Source organism: Centrocercus urophasianus, unplaced genomic scaffold, assembly GCF_019232065.1.
Source record: "Centrocercus urophasianus isolate 14NV4802_14NV808 unplaced genomic scaffold, USGS_Curo_1.0 seq_30, whole genome shotgun sequence".
NCBI classification, from domain to species: Eukaryota; Metazoa; Chordata; class Aves; order Galliformes; family Phasianidae; genus Centrocercus; species Centrocercus urophasianus.
This window is the reverse complement of record NW_024884867.1, coordinates 7,125,085-7,146,220: the sequence shown is the minus strand read 5'-3', so window position 1 is coordinate 7,146,220 and position 21,136 is coordinate 7,125,085. Positions and strand designations below refer to the sequence as shown.

Genomic DNA, 21,136 nt, shown 5'->3' with positions numbered 1-21,136 from the left:
ATTGCTGGTTCCAAAAACCTTCCTTTGCATCCCTTCTCTACCTCTTTCAAAAGGTGAGTTTAGGGAGTCTCTTCCTCATGGGGACACAACATTTCAAGGCACTTGGCAAAACCCAAACACAGGCACAGCATAGTTTGGCAAACCAGAGCAAATGGGAGGTTTCCCACTTCCACTAAAAACAAACAAACAAACAAAAAAACCCAGCAGCATTCCAGCCCACGCACCTGAAACAACTGACACACTCAAATGACCAAACAAAGCCCAGGTTTCAGCAGCACAGTGATTCCTGGCAGCATCTCACTGAAGACTGGTCAATCAGATTTTCACCTAAATTTAATTACTTTTAGAATTATACACTGCAACCAATTTGATGTCCAAATCACAAAATCAAGGAAGCGCCAGGTTTCTGAGAGCCCTGTTTAGGGAATCTGCAGTACAGGTGAGCTTGATTCTACACACCCATAAAACTTGCTTATGTTCTAAGATCTCCAGAATTTCACATTTGAAATGTTTCTATTAAAATGCACCATCACATGCCTGCCTACATAAATAGTTGAGGCTAAATTCTTTAATTCATTAGTATCTAAATATTTTCATGGTAATGCTGTGTTACATAAAGACACTGTATTACCCCAGCTTCTGTTCTGAGTTAAATCAGAAGGGTATTGATTTAATGAGATGGTTTTATTACTGCAATCCCAAAAAGGAATACATCTTACGTAATGGAAATAATGGAGATGGATATTTATACATATTGAGACTGTGACATACTGAGAAAACTTACAACCTGCATTCCTTCCTCTCCTTCCTACTTCTGCTCAGTTGTTCAAAGTTAGAAATCAGACCTTGCTAGTGCCATCAAAAAAGAAAATCAGTCAAGATGCAGAGCTTTGCTGGTGCACAGCTAATAAGCAAGGTTACCTGTTACGAATGCTCACAAACACTGTGATTTGCAAGCAACTACTCAGGACAAAAGGCAGAAAAAACTGGATCAAAAAAAGTAAATATGTACCTCAGATAACACAAATTATGTAAAAACGTAATTCTGGTTCACGTGTAGCTCTGCATTTTAAACCCATTCAGTCTCGTTGTCTAAAAATCAACATTTAATGCTCAGAAAAGAAGAGGAAACATAGTAAATAGGAACATCAGCCAAGGAAAAAGAAACTTCTGACTTCTCACAAAAAAAAAAAAAAAGAAAGAAAAAGAAAGAAGAATGGTTGAAGCAGAAGTGGGGTAACACTAATATAAATGTTAGGGGCTAAGTATTATACCTTCAGTTGACAATTGTAAGGCAGCCATTTTTGTTCATAATGTTTGCTGAACTGATTTATAAAGTTAAAAAATATCCATGTTAGAGTTCACAGAAGATAAAAAAAAGCGTTAAAAAAATAAGAAAAAAAGTATGTTTCTTAGGCAGCATAAAAATGAAGGCTAATCAGCACACAATATTTGATCAGTGAGCCTAAGTCCTTCAATTTAATGCTACCTCTTCCTAAATAATGCAAGGCTTATTGGAGGTGGTTAAAACGCGTTTATTTTCATGAGTGGTTGTCAACCCTTGATTGCAAGATGCTCTTATCATAACTCTCTCGAACGTTAATCTCAGCAGTAACCCCTCAATTCATGCATCCATTCTTCTATTGGCACTTCAATTAATTCCTGTAAAATGTTGGCATATGTGAAAAACACTACCTGCTTGTTGACGTCAGCCACGGTATCATCCTGTAGGAACTCCACTGGCACGTCCAGTTTTACCAAGAAGCGTGCCAGGTAAGCCCTTTTCTTGAGTTCACTGGTTCTCTGAAGAAGCCAATGTAAGACAGGATGAATTACAGGTTTGCTTCCCGTAACCAACCCTTGGCGAAACGCGCTCCTATTCAAAAACAACAACAACAGCAAAAAGTATCACCTACTATCAGTAAATCTCAAACGAAAGAACACTGGCTGGAAAGTTTGCAGTGTTTTGACTTTCCCATTCCGCTTCCCTAATGGCTTTCTTATTGTAGTTAATACAGAAGGCAGTCACAGTGCCAGTTTGCTATTTACAATCCTGATTCTGCTACCTTGAGGCACACAGAAACCCCATAACAAAACAAAATGATAAAGCCTGCAAAAACGATTCATCCTTCCCAGCAACATTCTTCTGGAAAAGAGAAAATGAGGGCAGGTTTTCAGGGTTACCACCTGGCACTGGAAGGTGGCACTGCAGCCTGAAAGGACTGGGGGCAGAAGTGACCCTGCTATGCAGGCGGCACCCTCTCCTGGCAGACTCCACAATAGCAGCTGCTGCAGCCGCGCCCCGGGGCTGCCCCACACCTGCGGGAGCCTTGTGCTGCCCTACCAGTGGGACAAAACAGGAGCTCTTTAACACGTTACACATGTCCACTGCCATGGTCAGGGTCAAAAATACAAAAAGAAACCCTGAACTAAAGGTTGCTACATAGAAGCTGTAACACCTTTAATCCACGAATCATGATAAAAAGATACTTACAGGTCTGTTACGCTTCCTGGAGGCTTGTATTTAAGGATACCAAGGAGAGTCAACATTCTTTTAGCTGTATTCTCTGGCAGCTCCTCTCTAACGTCAACAGCATGCTACATAGTTTGAAACATACAAATAAATATCCAGTATTTGTTCAAGTCATTTCAACTTTATTCATTTATCACGTGTCAGTGGAGTGAGTTCCATATAGAACATTCCTTTTGTGACCAAGTTATTATTATCTTTAAAATATTTTCCTCCTATGTGCGTATTCAGGTAACTTTATTCCAGGCTTAAGTTCTCCCCACTCATAGGACCTCATCTATTCAGAGGAAGAAATTACTTCCAAGTCTGAGATCCTACCACAGCAGAACATATACCTCTATACCACTGGTACAGAATTGATCCCTTCGGATCTCACACCTTTGGTAGTGTCATTGTAAGGGGAGTCAGTAACTCAGTTACCAGTTGCATATGAGAAACTGTTCTTAGTCAGCTCCTACACTACATGTGTGAACAAGATTTAGCCTGACTTTTGACTCAAGAATAGAGTTGCTGTCAGTCTGAACCAATTTAAGATCTCTACCTTGATTCCCAAGTTAAAACATAAAGTCATCAGTCTCTGGTGGATGAAGATCCAGCATCCTGGCCCAAGAAACATTTGTTTGCTCACCAACAACTTGTAGATATATAGCCACAAAGGATTTTTGCCAGGCACATTTATTTGCAGGAAGACTCATACAAGCTATTTTGGTAAACCAAACATGCCACAAAGATACACACCACCAGACCTAAGTAAAAGCATTTCGTGCAATTTTTGTGACAGGCCAACTTAAGATGTTGGCAGTTACCCAGGTCTGAGCACCTCTGATTGCCCTCCTTACCTTCGGGTCAATCTCCCCCAGCACATCACTGAGCAGCTGCAACAGCTGCACCGACTCTAAGGAGTCAAACGTGATTAAATTGTAGTTCTTCCTGAAGGGCTCCTGATTGAGCTTCTCAACAATGAACTGGATTTGGTCACTCATGGTCGCGTCCTGGAAGAACCTCTGCAGGAGAGCCGGACGAGACGCCACGAGGCCTCAGCGGGGCCAGGGAGCTGAGGGCTGCCGGGAGTGCGGCTGAGCTCGCAGCTCAGCGAGGCCCTCAGCAGCACTGCGGCCTTCAGCCTGCACCGGGCTCGGTACAGCCAGCCCCTCACCCCCGAGAGGGTGATGAAAACTCTCAAGAGAGCGCAGGCGGAGACAGCCAGGCCCTCTCGGGGCCACCCCGTGCCGTGAGGTAACGGAGCCGGGGCCGCCTCGGCCTTCACCCCCGGCTCGCGCCTCCACGTTACCCTGGTAACGGTTGCCAGGCCCGGCGATGACGTCACTTCCGGACGTGCCACGCGGGCTTCAGCTGGAGAGGCGCGCGCATGCGCAGAGAGGCGCATGGAGTTCTGACCTCTGCGGAGGAGCTGGGACAGAACAGAGCCGTTCGGGTTGTGGGGACCGGGTCCCTCTCCCTTCTTCACATCATGCTGCATGGGAGGGCAGCCCGAAGCGGCCCTAAAAGCATCGCAGCCTGCCCTGGGTTTCGCATCCCACTCCCACTGTGAGCCTGGGGGAGGTCGCTGTGCCCCCGCAGTGTACACGCAATGTTCTGTGCGGGGCGTTCACAGAACAACGCTCTCGAAGCAAGGAACGGCGGCAATAGGGCTTATATATAGGTTTTGGATTTTGGAGCCTCTGCTCCTTAGTTAGCTTTGTGGATTGTCTTAGAAACACACGTGAGTTCCCGTGTGATGGAGTAAAACACGCAGTGAGTCATTACATTGGTGCTGTTAAATTGAAATGCACATGTTGTTTATTCGGTAAGAAGCAATCGTAAATGTAACACTTTGCAATTCTAAACAATGTTTCCATCTTAGATTAGTTCCCCTCTTCTTTCCCAGGAATAGGAAATATCTCATAAAATACTAATTTACCCATTTTTTTTCTAAAAGCCTGAGAAGTGACATCACATGTCTGTCCTTGCTTTTCACTGGCTGAACAAAGTCACAAAGGGGATGGATGAGCTGCTCTTGATTGTACATGAAAGCTGCGATGGAGCCAGGAACATAATCCAAGTCTCCTGACTCCTGGATTTGAACTTTAAAAACCAGATCGTGTTTCCTTTGTGCTTTCTGTCTGCACACTGACCTTTAGGAATCGTACTACCTACAAGTTCCCAGAAGAGATCCACTTTCCTTTGACATGCTTTCCTGGTATCAATTACGCTTTTCTTCTGATTAGTATTTTGAGCATATAGAATGCACAGGGGGAGCAAATGAAAATGGTATTTTCTGGAGAGGCACTGGGGATGAGTTCTGCTCCCTGTAGGTGACACTGATGGGTAATAGGAAGTGGTAGGTGTCATCAATCCTGGGCACTACTTCCTTAATTCTGGAGAAACAGAGTGTTTCTGCGAACATGGATGCACGTCCTCAGTCCTCAATACAGGGAGAGAACGGACTGTGCTCACAGTGCTGAGATGAGAGGGTGTGGATCTGGGCTGGATATGGCCAGGAGGTGCTGCTCTGACCTTCTCTTTCACTCCTCACACCTTCCAAGAAACAAAGGACTGTCCCCTGCTTTTCATGTCTCCTTAATGGTATAGAGATGACAAGGAAGAGAAAGGATGCTTGAAAATTAGAAAACCCCAAGATCAGACAAGAAAAGATGCCAAGATTGAATCACTCTGTCATGATGAAAACCCAGGAACTTGGATCGTTCTGAGTCTGAGAGGGAAACAAGACCTCTCTGATGAGAAGTCAGGGTGAGCTCCAGCATGCTGGCCTGTTTGAATGTACTTATGATTCAATACCAGAGCAAAATTATACATCAGAGTTCCTTGGGACTTCTCATGTCAGGGAAAACATGGGGGATCCTGTGGTATCTTTTCATGATCCCTTCTTCCAGTGGTTTTGTGCTATTTATCCATGCAGCCCATTGTAGCCAGACTGCTACCCCAGGTTACCTACACACTACTTGATATTTGCCCTCAGTAATAGTGCATGAATTTTCTGAAACTTATTTCTTAAAAAAAAAACAAACAAAACCAACCAACCAAACAAACAAAAACCAGTATAATAGCTTATTCTATAATGTCTTGACTTCTGTATGACAGAATCTTCATAGACATAAAAGATATCATAGCTTTTAGTTCAGCCTTGGGTAAATGTCAGAGGAGGCAGTTGAGAATTCTGATGTGCTATCTGAATCAAATCTTACTGAATTGAAGGCCACTGTTTATATACATCTGTTGCATAATTCCATGGGCATTTTCCAAATTTTCAAGTTAGTGTGCATGAAGAGTCATACAGAGTTTCAAGCTAGGTTTCCTGATGACTAGAGAGTTGTTAGAACAGTGCATCCCTGTCATCCTATTCAATTCCCTGGATAGGGTTTATGCTTTATACTGCTTGGGAAGAGCGTATAGAAATTGCTTATTGAAAAGGTGCCATGCAGAGGCAATGAGCAGAAGAAAAACAATGGAGCAAAATAAACTATCCAGACCAATTTAGATCTGCATGCACATCTTCATTACTCTCTCCTGTCTTTCTCCTCCCTTTATAGCTACAGCTGTGTGGATGACTGCCTTGTAAAACTGCAAGAGCTCGAGCATAGAGGCCAGCAAATCAGAGTGGAACGAAACCTGAGCAAATCGAAGTCGTGCTCCACAGGCAAAGAGAGATCACCTTATATGGGAACATCCATGGACAAGAAGATGAATGCATCTGCCCTTGCTGCTGAGGTCAGATCCCAAACAGATAGAAGATGTTAATGTGAAAATGAGAGTGTTTAGGAAGCAAAGACAACGCTCACTGAAGCTTATTTTATACAACCCAGGTCCTCTTGTTTCTTTTTCATTTGTTTGTTTTTCTTATTTAATAATAAATATTGTTATATTTGTATATAACTGTAAGTCTGACTGGCATATATTAAAAATCAATATATTTGTATCTGTTCTAGCACCTAAATGCATCCCAAGTTTGTTTCTGGTTCTTACCAATTGCATCTTTTTTTGTTGTTATTACATAGCAGGATTTTGTCTGTCAGTCTCTAATATCAACTATAGCAATATGGATTGTGGTCAGCAAAGGCATAAGGAATGATTGCTGATGTCTCAAAAAATTAAGCCTCTTAGAATGTGATCTGTTCCTGTGTGCTAAAAAACCAGTCTGATTCCACATGCTTTGTCACAGCTACAGCAATAGGCAGTGTCCTAGGTGATTTAAAACAGTAAAGGAAGAAAGACATTACCTCTGTGTTGCAGGCTTTGAACATTTGGTGCCTCTGTGCAAGTCTTCTGTTGCAAAAGAGAGTAGCCTAGTCCTTTAAAGATAAGTGTGATAGATTGTGATCCAAGCTTCTTTTCTTTCAGACTTCGAGAATAAGATTTACAGATCTCAACTCAACTGCTCTGCACTTTTACAGCTCCTTTGTTTATAGCATCAGATGGTGGCTTCACACCTGCTCCTTGACCCTATGGGCCCGTTGCCAGTATTTGGTTTGCAGCTCACTGACCAGCTTGTGCATGGAACTGTGGAGTGTGAGAAACTACAGACAAGGTTATATACCTTGCCCTGCTCAGCACTGAGATTTTGTTACCCAGTTGAACTGCCTCTTAGTACCATGACCTGGCAGAAAACCATCCTGAGACCAAATAGGACAGTGTCCTATGTAACCTGAGGTAAAAAGGTGAAGATCCCTGTGGCCACTGGTGTCCCAAAAGCTTGCTTTACCATTGCCATTCTTGCGTGGGCATTGCCACCCCTGCAGTATGGATTTGGATGTGTATGGCAGCTTCTTTGCACTAGTGCAAATTGTTGGGTGGTGGGGACTCAGGCTCAGAGGGAGGCCAACATCATGCTAGTTTCAGTCCTTTTAGCTTGATCTCTGCATTTGCCCAAGCTTCAGGCAAAGCATCCGCTTGCATGTCATTCACTGTGTAGTGCTGAGAGCAAGAGCAGGTGGTTGCAAGAAGGTTGACATGCAAACCTCAAGTAGAGTCCAGTGAGGTACTGGCCCACATATTGATGTAGCAGTGCCTTCTCCTGGAACGCCAAGAAGCAGAATTTGCAGTGGAGTACTCAACTTCTGGTGGGACCAGAACAGCTGGAAGGTTATTTTTGCAAATGGACAATGATTCTGTTTTTGAGAAGAGCTATACTGGAGCCTGGAAAAACACGGGCAGGAGCCTCCTGACCTTCATGTACTGCTGCTCTTCCAGTGTAGTAGTGCTGCTCTGAGCTGCTTTCACCATCTAAACAGCTTTTTCTGCACTGATGTTCCTGTAGCTCTTGGTTTCCCCCTTGCAAATGTAGACAAGGGAACCATCAAGATTCCTCTGTGGTGGCTGAAGCTACCCAGCACGTCATGGAACCATGGTTAGTGATGCACCCACAGCCAGCTAGAGAAGTGGTTGTAAATGATCAGCTCATTTTAGAGATACTGAGTAAGATGCATTGGGAAAGGATGTGATATGAGAAGAGCTGCACAATAACCCCAAGGCAGAAACTACTGAGCTTCTTTCTTTATCTCTTTTCTCTGTCTTAAGGCCTTTTGTGTGAAAATAAGTGGCCTCAGCTAATGATCCTGTGGTTTGACCAATGGTAGGTGTCCCAATGTTTATGTGATACCTAATCCTGTTTCTACTGAAGTGTTTTGGAAAAAATGTGTCGAATTCATTCTGCAGACTTGTCTTTTAAGCAATAGAAAAGTATTCCATCCTCCTTCAAGTCAGGGCAGCACCTTCAAAGTGTTTACTACTTCACAAAGTTTTCTCAGTCTGGTTTGAGGTCTGGACAGATTCAGTGAGAGGAAATTCTCCTCCAGACACTGCATAAGTCAGACTTGAGAACTTAGAAGAAAATTCTCTCTTTTTTTTCTTTTTCCAACTTTAAACTTTCTAACTTTAAACTTTTTATCTTTAAAAAAGCTGGGCCAGCTGAGGACTATCATTGATATATCTGACATTTAGACTTTTCTCTTTGAAAAAAGTCCGAATTCAGAAATTTAAAGCGCACTACTGATACTCGGTTGAAGGGAATTCAAAAAATCTTCCCTCTCTGAAAACTCCCTTTGTCGCACATAAACGTGGGTGGCTGTGAAGAGCTTGTATTTCTGTCAACGGAAATAAACAGTTCCCTAAAATAAGGCAGATTCCACTAAGAAGTTAGATTGTCCTTTTTCTTCTCTGGACAGATAAAGAAGGCATTTGATATCCTGTCTCCCACTTCCTTATACTCTTTATTTTTTATTAATATCAGGCTCTGATCCACCAGCTGCCTTTCTTTTGAAGGCCTGTGGTACCATTCTACTCATACAAATTTCTGACTGTGCCTTTAAGTGGTGTGGCCTCAAAAGGGTGCAAGAATAAAAGAAGACAGCATCGGCCACTTGCAGTTTCTATAAGCTCACAGGAAACATTAACAATGGTTGCACGTGGCTGGATGAAGGATCTGTTCAATTATGACTCCCCAAAACTGATCCGTTTTCCGAGTGTTGGATGTGTCTGTGTGAAGTGGTTCATTTATGGAGTTATTGCTGTGTATATTTGGTAAGTGTGGGTGATGGGAAATGGCACCAAACACAAACAAGTGTTTGTTGTGTTGGGGGTTGTCTGGGTTACAGAGTGGCTTTCAGAGCTGTCAGTTCTGTGGCAGCAACTCCTGATCACTGATTTGGTGTTAGACCACTCTTGTAAGATGGATTTGGCAGTGGGAGCTTTGTGGTGGGATTCTGGCAGGGGAAATTATCTCACAGGGTGGGGTTGTTGAAGTTTAGCTGAGGTTTCACTAACAAATGCTTGTGGTTTCATTTTCTGCTATGCTGTTTTTGTTTCTTGTCTATAAACCCAGGCTCACTCCATTGAATAATCTGACATTTACATCAGTTTTTCTGAGATTAGAGTGTGTTCCACAGAGTCTCCCATCAGGACTAGGTCTACCTAACAGATGAAATAGCCAATCAAGCTCTTGAAGCAGATTTCAAGAACAATAAGGTGTTTAGGAATAAACAATAATAGATTGCCTCTAAAGGGCAAATTTTCCTCCTTGCTGCCAAAGTAGGGCTGTTTTCAGTGATAAGTCTTTGCTGAACAAAGTCTGCAAGTTCAGAAAGTGATTTATTTCCTATGTGAGGGCAGCAAGCCAGGACATAGAGCACACTGATCCCAATCTTGCTAAGAATCAAGTCTGCAGGAAATGCAAGCACCTACTGCTGCTCAGAGCCGGGTTCCTACTGCCAGTTTCCAAAAGCATGATTATCCCAAAATACTGATCTCCAGAAAGAGAAGGCTGAAGTTCTGTTACAGTAAACAGGATAAATGAAGGAGCACTGATCAAATGCTTTCTGTTTCTGTTCTTTAGCAACATTTGTTCATTCCAGAAGAGTCTGCTGCTGAACCACACCTGTGGCTATGCAACAAGATTGTTTTTCAAAGCAAACCTTTTATATGACTTTTATGTAGTGTGGAAACTACCTTCTGGACATACAGTAGTTCTTCAAAGATATCACTGCCTGCATAATTAGATGAGCTAAATCACTTCCTGTCAGTATAAAAATGGAGATGACCTTCCACTATTAACACACTCCACTCACGAGAAAATGAAACTATTAGGCCAATGTTTTTGAAGCAATCAGCACGAGGCAAAAAAAAGTCACAACACTGGAAAATTAAAGACTAAATGTTCTAGCCAGGATGTGACCTGAAGTTGTCCACAGCATTTAGGATGGGAAAACAGAAATTCTCTTTGCGCATTTTTCAACTCATTCCTGACAAAGTGAACGTTGCAAAGGTGAATTCAAGGAGAACTTGGGCTCAAGCAATCTCTCTTGAGATGACATCTGTCTCACACCAAAAGGGTTGAAAATGCCTATTTGACTTTACGATGCAGTTCATTTTGTCCAAGAATGATACAAAAAGCCAATTCATTTTATTTTTACGAGTTTTCTTGTCCCCTCTGTTTAATTTGTGCAGTTATACACTCATTGTTCACAAGCGCTATCAAGAGAAAGAGGAACTTACCAGCTCAGTTCGCATTAGCCTGAAAGGAGTGGCTCATGCAGACAGGATCTGGGATGCAGCAGAATACACCCTACCAACACAGGCAAGTCTTAATTTAGTGTCAGCACAATATTCCAATTTTGTCAATACATCTGGTTTCTTTCCTGGTACGTCTGCTGGAATGAGCAGTAATATTAAAGGAGACTTAACATTTGAGACAGCAATGTTTTAAGCCAAACCTACCTTTCCCCAACAGGGAAAAAAAGGAAAAAGATTGTTCTTTTCAATGAGATTGTTTGTGGTGCTATTTGTTACACTTTTTTTTACTATATCAGTTTAATATTTTTATAGTAACAAACCTAGGAGCTCCATACAGCTATACTCCAGTATAGCTGTACTAAACACAGTATTGTTATTGCTAGTTAATGCTATTGTGTCTTTCTAGGTTGTAATGCCAGTATTTAAAAAAAAACATCAGTGTCTTTTTGCCTTGACTGCTCATTTGTGCTCTGATGCTGTCTCTGGCTTTTCCTGTTTGAGCTGGGGAGAATTTGAGCATCTGTTGGGGGGAGATAGAGCAGCAACAGCCTTGTTGTCCTACCAGGTGATGTCCTGAAGAGGCTGAGGTCTGAACAAAGTATGTGAAATTTCAGTCACATTCATTTTCTTTTCCCCATGTAGACAAGAGACTCTTTTTTTGTGATGACCAATGTCATTCGGACAGACAATCAGATTCAACAGACTTGCCCTGAGGTAAACATTGTTTTGTAATTTATCCTTAAGATGATGATGTTGAATACCAATAGCCAGTCGTTAACAGAAACCATTGGTGTTAGTGTAAAAGAGCAGACTGTGGGACAGTCCTGTACAAGCAAATACAGCTGCTCTTTATGCTTATATCTCATTAGGTAACGTGCAAACTAACCTAATTATTCATTTTCTTTCCTTCACCCTGCTATTTCTTGGGGAATCAGTTTATTGGCTGAGATTTTCTCTTGCATCAATGAGCTTGCCAACCCCACCTGCATTGCTTTTAGAAAGTAGTGACACTCAGGCCAGTGCAACTTCTCTGGCTATGCTGCTGCCCTTTTGAGAACAACCTGAAGGGATGTTGGAGTTACAGAAATGCTCTCACTGTTGCTCATTCCCACATCTTCCCATTCCTCCTTTCCGTAGCTCAAACCTGGCAGTCAGCTTCAGCTCTCCTTTCTCGTTCATCCAGCTGGCCTAGAAGTGGGTCTTTGCAGAGCAGTTCCCAAACATAAGTTGACTTTCACTGCCAAAAGTTTTTGGGGCTGTTTATAAAAAAAAAAGTAAATAGTCCAGTATTAGATTTATTGTACTTAGCATTATAGAAAACAGGAAATGACATAAATAACAAAAGAAAATGTTATTGTAAGGAGAGACATTGTATGGAGAGACACACATATTGCTCTTCCATGTCTTTTTCTTTCAGTATCCCATTGCCAAAGCTATCTGCTCTTCAGATAAGTCCTGTGAAAAAGGGATTGTAAATGTCCACAGTAATGGTATGTAAATGGTATTTTCAGACTGAAATATTGTTTGTGAGTACTATCTTCTATTGTGTTATTGACCAGTGCAGAACATGCAAGTTCCAGTTTGGAGAACTGCAGCAGGACAGAGAGAGTCCTGAGAACAGATTTTCAAAACCACAAAACAGTTTTTTACCAGCTACTGCATGCCCTTACTAAAAGGAGAAAGTGTGGAAGGAAGCAGAGAAAGGGGAAATGTGAAGAGTACAGACTGGGGCATAAAGGAGGTCTCTCATAGTCACTCCTGTTGGTGTCTGTGGCTGCTCAGCAAGGGGGGTGACTGCAGGATCTATCTGAAGTGTCTGTAACATCTGATAGTAGTTCTCAGAATAAGAGAAATAATGTGTCTTTCACTGGGGACTGGTTGTCCAAAGGACATCATACAGTTTTCATCAGCTGTGTGAGTTCCTTGTAGTGCTGAGATTCCCCAGATTCAGGCTGCTGGCTGAATTATTTCTTTCCCTAGTAAAGTCTGAGTGTTCACAGAAAATTCTGACTCTCTGGGAATGCAGTAAGAATCAAGGTTTTCTACATACCTTTAGAGAATCACAGAATCATAAAATGGCTTGGATTGGAAGGGATCTTAAAGATTGCCTCGTTCCAACCCCAATGCCATTGGCAGAGATGCCACCCTCTATATCCTTGTTTATATCCTTGTTTAATTTGCTCATGTTGAATTAAACTTCTAGTTGAAACGGTTTCTCAATTTATATCAAGACTTAGATATGTCAGGACATGTAAAACTGAAGGAAATTACTTCACCCATGATCCAAACAACAACAAGTTCTGTTGACCCAAGCTAGTGGCTAAATAAGGACTGGTGAAGACATGGATGACCATAATTTGGGTAATTCTTAAAGTCTTCTCCATAGAAAGCTATGAGAATCTGAAATGTAAAAATCTCTCCATGTCATTTGAGGATGAATCTACTGTCATGCTGAAGCTGTCTAAATGGTACAAAGTGTTTGTGTTTGCTGAGCAAGAGCTTGTTCTTCTACAGGAGTTCAAACTGGAAAATGTGTGCGTTATAATGCAACTTATAACACCTGTGAGATCAAAGCGTGGTGCCCTGTTCAAATGGAAGAAAGCCCCCCCGTGTAAGTAACAAAATTGTTCTCATTTGTTGTCAAAAGGAGAGTTTAACAGTCCTACAACTTTAGGATAATCACTTTGCCTAGGTGCAGGTGTATCTCAGGTATCTAAACCAGCCATATCTATCAGGTATCTAATCACAGCCATAACTATAGCTAAATACGTTACTTCTAACACTGTCCTGCTCTGTGATTCTGCAGTGAAGCCTTCAGTCTCAGCATCACACAGCTGCCACAGAAACAATTTTAGATGTCACAGGCTCATCTTGAATTCACTCGAGGCATTTGGATGATGAATTCAAATGTCAAGGAAAATGCATCAACATAACACAGGTTTTCTAACTTGAGGTTCTCAGTGCTGTGGTGTAGAAGCTCTGTGTGGGTTCATTTACCACAGTGACCACTCAAACCAGTAGTGCTAGACTAGTTGTTGTCTGTGCTGCAGAGTAGCTTTTAGGGGTCCAGTCTAGACTGAAGAACATCTCTTCATCCTTTCTAGGCAGGTGATGAAAACTTCAGTGCTGGCTATATGTAATAGAAAACTGAAGAAAACTGTAGGTAACAAAGATGCTGTGACTCAGAGAGTGGAATGGAGGGGCCCTGTAGGCATCTTTTTCTGTAACCACATGACGGTGTACTATTCTAGGATGAAAATGTTCAATTTCCTTTCTGAGTCAGCCAAAGCATGAAGAAATTCTAGAAAAGGCTTTATTTCAACAGAAATGATGGAAATTGCACTCTAAGAAAGCAAATGACTAATCAATTTTAGCTTCTCTGCACCGGCTTTTGAAATATATGAGTAAGAAACCAGGTCAATCATCACTCTGAGTAGTGATACAAGCATGATTCTGTGCCTGTATTCTATCTCTTCCCTAAGTCAAAGATTTTTGCAGACAGAGCATTTTTCCCCAGCCAGGTCCCATCCAAATCTCACAGTGCCTCCTGCAGTAACTTCTGCTGAGTTCTTTTCCCCTCTTTAAAGGAATTGCCATTCCCTTCTCCTGCAGACAGAGCTGTGTTCTGAAAAAGGCTTTGTCCAACGACAGAAAGGACATTACTGTTCATACAGCATCCTGTCTGTAAAGACAGCAAGGAAACTATCTGTTCACTGCGCACAAATTCTCAGCTGCCAAATGTTACAGACTCTCACTATTATTATTCTGTAGCAAGATTTATATGAGAAGTCTCATGAGCTCATATTTCATCTGCACGTAGGGACTCAATTTAGGCTCAGCCCACATAAGAAAGTGCAAAAGGGAAAGAACTGTTTATACCTCAAACTAAGAAAATGACCTTTATCTTTCTTGATCCTCTGAGCCAATTCTCTCCCTGCTTCTCAGTCTCTTTCTCAGGAAAATATTCCTCCCACTGACAGCTTTCCAGGTAAAAAATTAGCATAAGATTAATTGATGTATTTAAAAGTTAGTTGATTTGATGTTTCTCTTTTAGGCCAGCAGTTCTGAGGAGTTCTGAAGATTTCACAGTGCTTATAAAGAACAACATTCACTTCCCCACATTTAATTACACCGTGTAAGTGCCAGTATTCCTCCATGCTTTCTGAAGAGTGAGTGGTTGTGCTCTGAAGAAAAGGTTGTATAAATTGGCACCTTATATATCTTCAGGGCTTTATCTGCATGAGCAACAAACCACAAGCCTTTAAAAGATTGGTTCTTCAGAAACAAGAGAAATAAGAAGACCTTGGGAACACAGCCTCCCAGCATAGCTCTATTTCTCTTCAGGCAAAGGACAGTAGAATTGCTCAGTCAGATATTCCATTCACATTAGGGTAAAGTCATTAAATTATACCATAACTGATGTGAGACTCAGAGTCTAAGTCGAAATCTTTTGTTTACACAGGTAAACTGTTGCTTGTAACACATCCAAAGAGTAGAGAATTCATCTTGATTTGCAAATCTCATAGGAACAAACAGACCCGGTAGCTGTGAAAACAAAAGCTCATACAAGTAAAATCTGAGCACATTTAACACAGCTTCCAGCCACAGTGAAATCTCTTAGTTGTATTTATAGCTGTTCTAACTTTTGCTTTTAGATTTTAACAACTGTATGTGTTCTTCATAGGCAAAATATTTCACCCAAATTGAATACTTCGTGCAAATTCAACAAGGTAACTGACCCACTCTGTCCAATATTCCGCTTGGGAGACATCCTTCAGGAAGCAAAAGAGAACTTTTCTGAGGTGGCAGTCAAGGTCTGCAATATTACTTTTTTTTATACTCGCTGTTAAAACATTTTCTAGTCTTCCTTCCTCCATAATTTGCTGTACGCCATGTTGTTCTAGGTTTAGAAACTGATTGTTTGAGAAGCAGTGTAACTTCAAATTGAAAGGATTTAATGTGCTTAACATTTCACAGCATGGGACCCACACTGACAGCGTCGATAGAATATGGTTGATATTGCTGTAGCATGTAGAGGTCCTTCAGCAAAACAACATGCACTTAGATAGGTCTTATAGAAAGCTGTCCTTTGTGGTCATCTTTTAATTCTACTAAAGTACATTCTAAATCATGTTGTTTGGGGAGAGAATCATCAAAAAGTAAGACTGGCACAAATGGTAGTTTATATTTGGCATTAAAAAAATAGACATTTATTTTTCACATTATATTTTTGCTCTATTCTTTAGGCTGTTAAGCTAAATGCGCATAGCACAGTATCCAGCCACACCTTTGGCAAGTTTATATTAACGGATGGGTAGATGAAAAGTAGAGACAAAGTGTCCCAAAAAGAGTCATCATTTAAGCCAGAATTATTGAGTCTTAGCATGGCACAAGGGCACTAAGGATGAAAAATTTGGACTGGGTGTCTACTGCATTTATATCTGCAATTTGGCTTTTGGTTTGAGCCAAGATAAAATTGCCATCACAGTGTTTTAGCTACATCCACATTTGTGCTACTAAAATGAAGAAGGATAGGCAGAAAATAGGAAGAGTCAGAATGAATGGTTGCTTATAGATCATGCAACTAAGACACTCCCATCAAAGACTGTTTGATGAGCAAAAGTTTTTTCTGACTTAGTGTGCATAAGGAGATGTATCCCAGCCAATGGCATCCCTCAAATCTCTGCTGTCTTTAACAGATATCCAGCAAAAGCAGCAATCAGAATAATCCCTGTGCTTGTTTCCAGGGAGGAATCATTGCCATTGAGATTAAATGGGACTGTGACTTAGACAGGTGGTCTTACTCCTGCAGTCCAGAGTACAGCTTCCGCCGCCTGGATGACAAAACAAGAACCCAATACCCTGGATTCAGCTTCAGGTAAACAAAATAAAACATTACATAAAGGAAGTAGGATGTTTCTGAATGAAGGCAAAGTGTGGAGAACGACAGCTTGGAATAACAAAATGTTTGACTGTTCTTTGGCCTTGTAGTCAAGTCCTTAACCTGCAGTTATTGCAGCTGTATAGATACATTCTCATGATCTTCTCAAAAATAGCATGCTCATGTGGCAGGAGGTTTTATTTCTGTGCTGAAAGGCCTAGAAAATTCCCACAAGTATTTGAGGAGCTAACATGGAAAATAGTTTGGGCAGATTCTACCATATGGCAATTGAGGCTTGAAACTGCCTAAATTTGTGTTTCCCAAGGAGATTAAATAAAATAAAAAAGTATTTTGCTTCCATCTGGGTAACCCCACAGTTCCCAAAGCAAAATTAATTCCAAAGCAAATGAAAGCTTTTGGTTCTTTGTACATACAACAGATTCATGCAAAATTTTAATGAAAAATCTTGATGCAACTCCAATTCTGAGTAGTTACACAATTTGTCAAATGCTTATCAGTGTTTAAGACTGAAGTTGTCCCTCAGATCTAGGTCAAAACTCTTGCGTAACAGCACTTTTTTTACTCATGGCATGATTATTGTTGTGGGTTTTCATACATTTGTGATGCTAACATCAGTGCCATAACTGTCTGAGAGCTGCCAGCATATTCCAAAGCTGCGTCCTGCTGGAGCTGTGCAAACAAGGAACAAATAGGTGTCAGCTCTGAGCTGACAACTATAGACAAGAGATGGGGAAGAGCACAAGAAAAAATTGAGATGATACTGTGAGGCAAAGCCTTCCTGATGACTAGAAGTTTGTGGGACAGTCAGGTCAGATGCTGGGCGAAATACTCCTCATCAAGTTGGCTTCAGCCCCTTGATTCTGGAAGGCTGAAAAGGCAGGAGAAAGAAGACAAGAAACTACATTCCCTTTTGTGTTCTCTAGCTTTGTATCATTACATTCATCAACTGCACAGATCTTCACTTGTTCTTTTGCAGGTTTGCAAGGCACTATAAGCTAGCAGATGGGACAGAGCAGAGAACTCTTTTCAAAGCCTATGGAATACGGTTTGATGTCCTCGTGTTTGGCATGGTAAATGCGACTGTTGTTCCTTCTGAAGGGAAGAGAGAAGAAAATTTGCTATTTCTTTAGTCCTGCTTCTGCCATATACCCATTTCTTTTCTTCTGTCCATCGTTCTGGGATGGAAGTCATGTTAGATGAGTAGATCTAAACTCAGCTGAGCAGCGTAATGAGCAAAGTTTAAGAGGAAATAGCAGAATTAAGAAAGAAGGATTGTTGTTTAGACTGAAAGCATGACAAGGTTTCTTGCCTGCCATGAACCCTGCGTGTCACCACCATTTCCTTCTCAAATTATTTATTTTTCCCTGCAAAGTGCCTGAGATGGTCTATGAAATCTTGAGATTGAATGGATGAATCACTGCAAAGAGACAAAACCAGAAATGTCGTGACGCTGAGTGAACGTCAAAGATCTTGCTTTCCAATTATTATTTTCTGCTTCCTTTAGGGTGGACAATTTAAACTGATCGAACTCTTTACATTCATTGGGTCCACAATCGCCTATTTTGGTTTGGTGAGAGACTTATTTTTTTTGTGTATCTTGAACTAGTTCTGGAGATAGGGTCTCATTAAGAAAGAGGAATCACTGCTTGCTTTTCTTTCATGTGCAGGCTGTGACCGCTATAGAGATGTGTTTTCATTTTTACAATTGCTCCAGCTGCTGCAAAATACCATTCTGTGAAAATTTAATCAGGAAGAAGTATGAGACTGTGCTGATGCCAGAACAGGTAAGGAATGCAAATTGTTCATTCTTGCTTCACTGCTGGGCTTTGTTCTTCTGCACCCTGCAGCAGCTTGCAGCTGTGGTTTGAGGAGATCAGGGAGTTTTGAGAGAGGGACTGCAGGGTCCAGTGCAGTAAGGAATGGGCAAAGAGAACTGCTTCCTCCTTTTTTCATGCCAGATAATCTCCAGGAAACTTCCAAAGAGCTGTGCACTGCACGGCTGCAGTGTGCTTACACACAGAGCCTTGGCATGGCAGAGCCCCACCAGCCCTACCAGGGAAACCCGCAGGGAATCGTGAGCCTTCAAAATGGTAGAAAGGTGCTGTGAAAAGGTTGTCCATTCAGAGGGCATTGCTCAAAGCCTCTTCCCTGCCAATTCTGCATTGGCTCTTCCTATTTCTCAAGACATCTCTGATTGTTTCATTGGGCTGTATGTACTAATTCCCTAGCATTTTAGAGAAGGGCACAGAGAAACTCTCCACATAAAGACTCTGCACAGCCACGCTCTTGCAGTTGGTTCTGCACTGTCTCTTGTCGTTATTTCTGTCTGTCCCCAGTGCTGTCCACATCCTTGCTATCCCAGATACTGGAAATCTCTACCCTTGCTGCATGCAATTGCAAGGGATTTTTGCTGGAGTACAGACCGCAGAAGCCAAACCCATGGTGAGATCTCCGTTCTGTCTCCAGTTCTGTAAGCAACTACTTGAGCTGACAGTACTGATTTCTTCTGCTTCACAGGTGATGTTTGTGTCCTATGTCGATAAGCCACACATTACTTTGATAAAGGTGCCTCTGGAAACAAGCTTGCAGAATGCTGAAGGCAGCAGTTTCGAGGTAAATGCAGACACTTAACATTTGAGATTTCCTCCTCAAAGGAGAAAGCTGAGGAATGCAATTTCAAACTGATTTGAATTTCCCCCCTCCTCATATTTCAAGATTAAACCTTGAGGAACTGAAAATAGATTCATATTTCCCCTTCAAGTTAGTAAGTCCTGTGATCAGAGGATGCATGTTTAGAGTCAGCTAAAAGCTGCTGTTTTCCTGTGGTGGGCATGTGCCAGTGGGAGTGTGTTGGTGTTGAAACATCTTCTAAGGTGTCGATTTGATTTTGCTGTGGTGGGCGCTGGCAACACAGAAAGACAATCCTCCTCCAGATCTGCTGATCTGTCATCATTATGCCTATTGTGCTGTGTCAAATGAAACACCCGATGTTGAGGATCACTGCTGTAAATTCTCTCCGCAGATGGGCGAAGCAGCAGCAAATGTTATATTCTCATTTATTTGGGAAATTGTTTTCCAGAACCACCCGGTGAAATTCTACGATCCTCGCACCTGCTGCACCCATGAGTCCAACAAGAACCACAGCACTGCACAGTCTGAGCTCAGGCTGCTCAAACAAAGCATCTCCTCCGCAGACTGCCCTGAGTGGTGCTGCTGTGGTCAATGCCAGGTGACACAGAAGTACCACGAGCAGCTCTGCTGCCGGAAAAAAGAGGGGCAGTGTATCACAACCACCTATTGGTTTACACAGCTGGTGTTGTCCAGAGACACTCTGGATAAAGCCCTTCTCTATGAAGACCCCTTTCTGGACCTGACAGGTCACAGTTCCAACGGCCAGCTGCGTCGCATTGCTTACAAGCAGTACATTCACTGGCGCTTCGGCTCTTTTGAGCTGGAGGACAGAGCTGTCATCCCAAGCTGCTGCAGGAGGCTGATTAGAAATTCTTATCCCAAAGCAAACGGCAACTATACTGGTTTTAATTTGGAATGAGGATGCAGCTTACCTTGGCTCATACTGTGGATTTTTAACCTATTTCTTTTATGTACCTATAGAAGAAGAAAAAGCATACGATTTTCCAAGATCTGCTATGCAGCTGAATTCTTGTGTACTGTCATTGGAGAGGGACAATTGCCTACTGCTTGGCTTAGAGTTCCTTTGGTTCCAAACCAAGTTCCTTTGGTTTGGAATTGTAGCCTCTGGGATGAATTCTTGGTGCTACATTTTAGTGAGAAGTTCCAGCCCTTTGCCTTTGCTTTGGCGCGTATCAAAATTCCAGATGAATCAGGAGATGACCAACAGCCTGAAAATAAGGTAAAGGATCTTCTCCAGGCATCACCCCTGAGAAGCCCAAGAGATACGACTTGAAAATGTCATCCTATGTGTTTCTATCCCCTCACCTCACCACCATGCTGTGGCCCTGGATCCGGACTAATAAGAGGCTGCTGTGCTTGTATATTTGTAACTGTTAAAGGCCTCACAGTCCATCCAGATTAAACAGGCTTATTTTAGATTTCAGTGACACAAAGCATTTTCTGAAAAGCCCAGCTGTTCTCTCGCTTAAATCAGGAATTACGATGTAAAGTACTTATACCATCTTTGTGTAATATTTGCAGGCATTTCATTCATATGCATTGAATTTTAATGCTAAGTCTTTGGCCTCCTGTTTGCTCTTAGCTTCAAGCAGGCCTTGCCTCCTACACCTCCTCCTACAGAACCCAGCACAGCACAGGTTGCTTTGTGCTGTGATGCCGCAGCCCAGGAGCACCACATTCAGGGTTGTTTCATCTGTGCTCCAACACCTTTCCAGTCCTTTCTTTTTGCTGCCCTTGGACATGTTCTATTTTTGGAGAAACAAGGTGAGATGGATTGTCATTTGTATATTCCACACCCCTTTCAACTGAGCTTTGTTCTTTCCGAGCTACACCAGCAGTTTGCCATTTCAATTTCCCACATGTATTTTAAAATAAATTGCCTGTAGATGATGCAAGCCACACTGTGTCCTCAGTTGTAACATTACATCCGTGTTCACGTTGCATCATTTTTTATATCTGGGGTGGAAAAAGATTACAGTTGGCGTTACCACATCCCTGTTCTGACACACGTGCTGGCCTTCCTCTGG

The 21,136-nt window shown here is 42.0% G+C and overlaps 2 protein-coding genes across 7 annotated transcripts in view; one reads left to right on the top strand and one right to left on the bottom strand.

The window, feature by feature from the left end:
- Nucleotides 1–3,583, bottom strand: part of IFT81 (intraflagellar transport 81) — a 56,429-nt gene extending 52,846 nt beyond the window's left edge. For all 6 annotated transcript variants that reach the window (XR_006170546.1, XR_006170548.1, XR_006170547.1 and 3 more), the window contains exons 1-3: nucleotides 3,370–3,583; nucleotides 2,495–2,598; nucleotides 1,696–1,876 (exon numbers count right to left, since the gene is read on the bottom strand). Coding sequence is in view for 1 of the 6 variants with exons in the window: in XM_042828744.1 (XP_042684678.1) it covers nucleotides 1,696–1,876; nucleotides 2,495–2,598; nucleotides 3,370–3,513 (429 nt within the window). In the remaining 5 variants the exon portion in view is untranslated. The remainder of the gene's footprint in view (nucleotides 1–1,695; nucleotides 1,877–2,494; nucleotides 2,599–3,369) is intronic.
- A 5,178-nt stretch (nucleotides 3,584–8,761) lies between these two features.
- On the top strand, nucleotides 8,762–21,004 carry P2RX7 (purinergic receptor P2X 7). Its single transcript, XM_042829153.1, has 13 exons — nucleotides 8,762–9,067; nucleotides 10,490–10,619; nucleotides 11,198–11,269; nucleotides 11,973–12,045; nucleotides 13,070–13,166; nucleotides 14,610–14,690; nucleotides 15,240–15,369; nucleotides 16,303–16,433; nucleotides 17,434–17,527; nucleotides 17,962–18,027; nucleotides 18,125–18,241; nucleotides 18,975–19,070; nucleotides 19,537–21,004. The coding sequence occupies exons 1-13, from the start codon at nucleotides 8,943–8,945 to the stop codon at nucleotides 20,005–20,007; spliced, it is 1,683 nt and encodes a 560-aa protein (XP_042685087.1). The 5' UTR covers nucleotides 8,762–8,942; the 3' UTR covers nucleotides 20,008–21,004.
- Nucleotides 21,005–21,136: the final 132 nt, after the last annotated feature.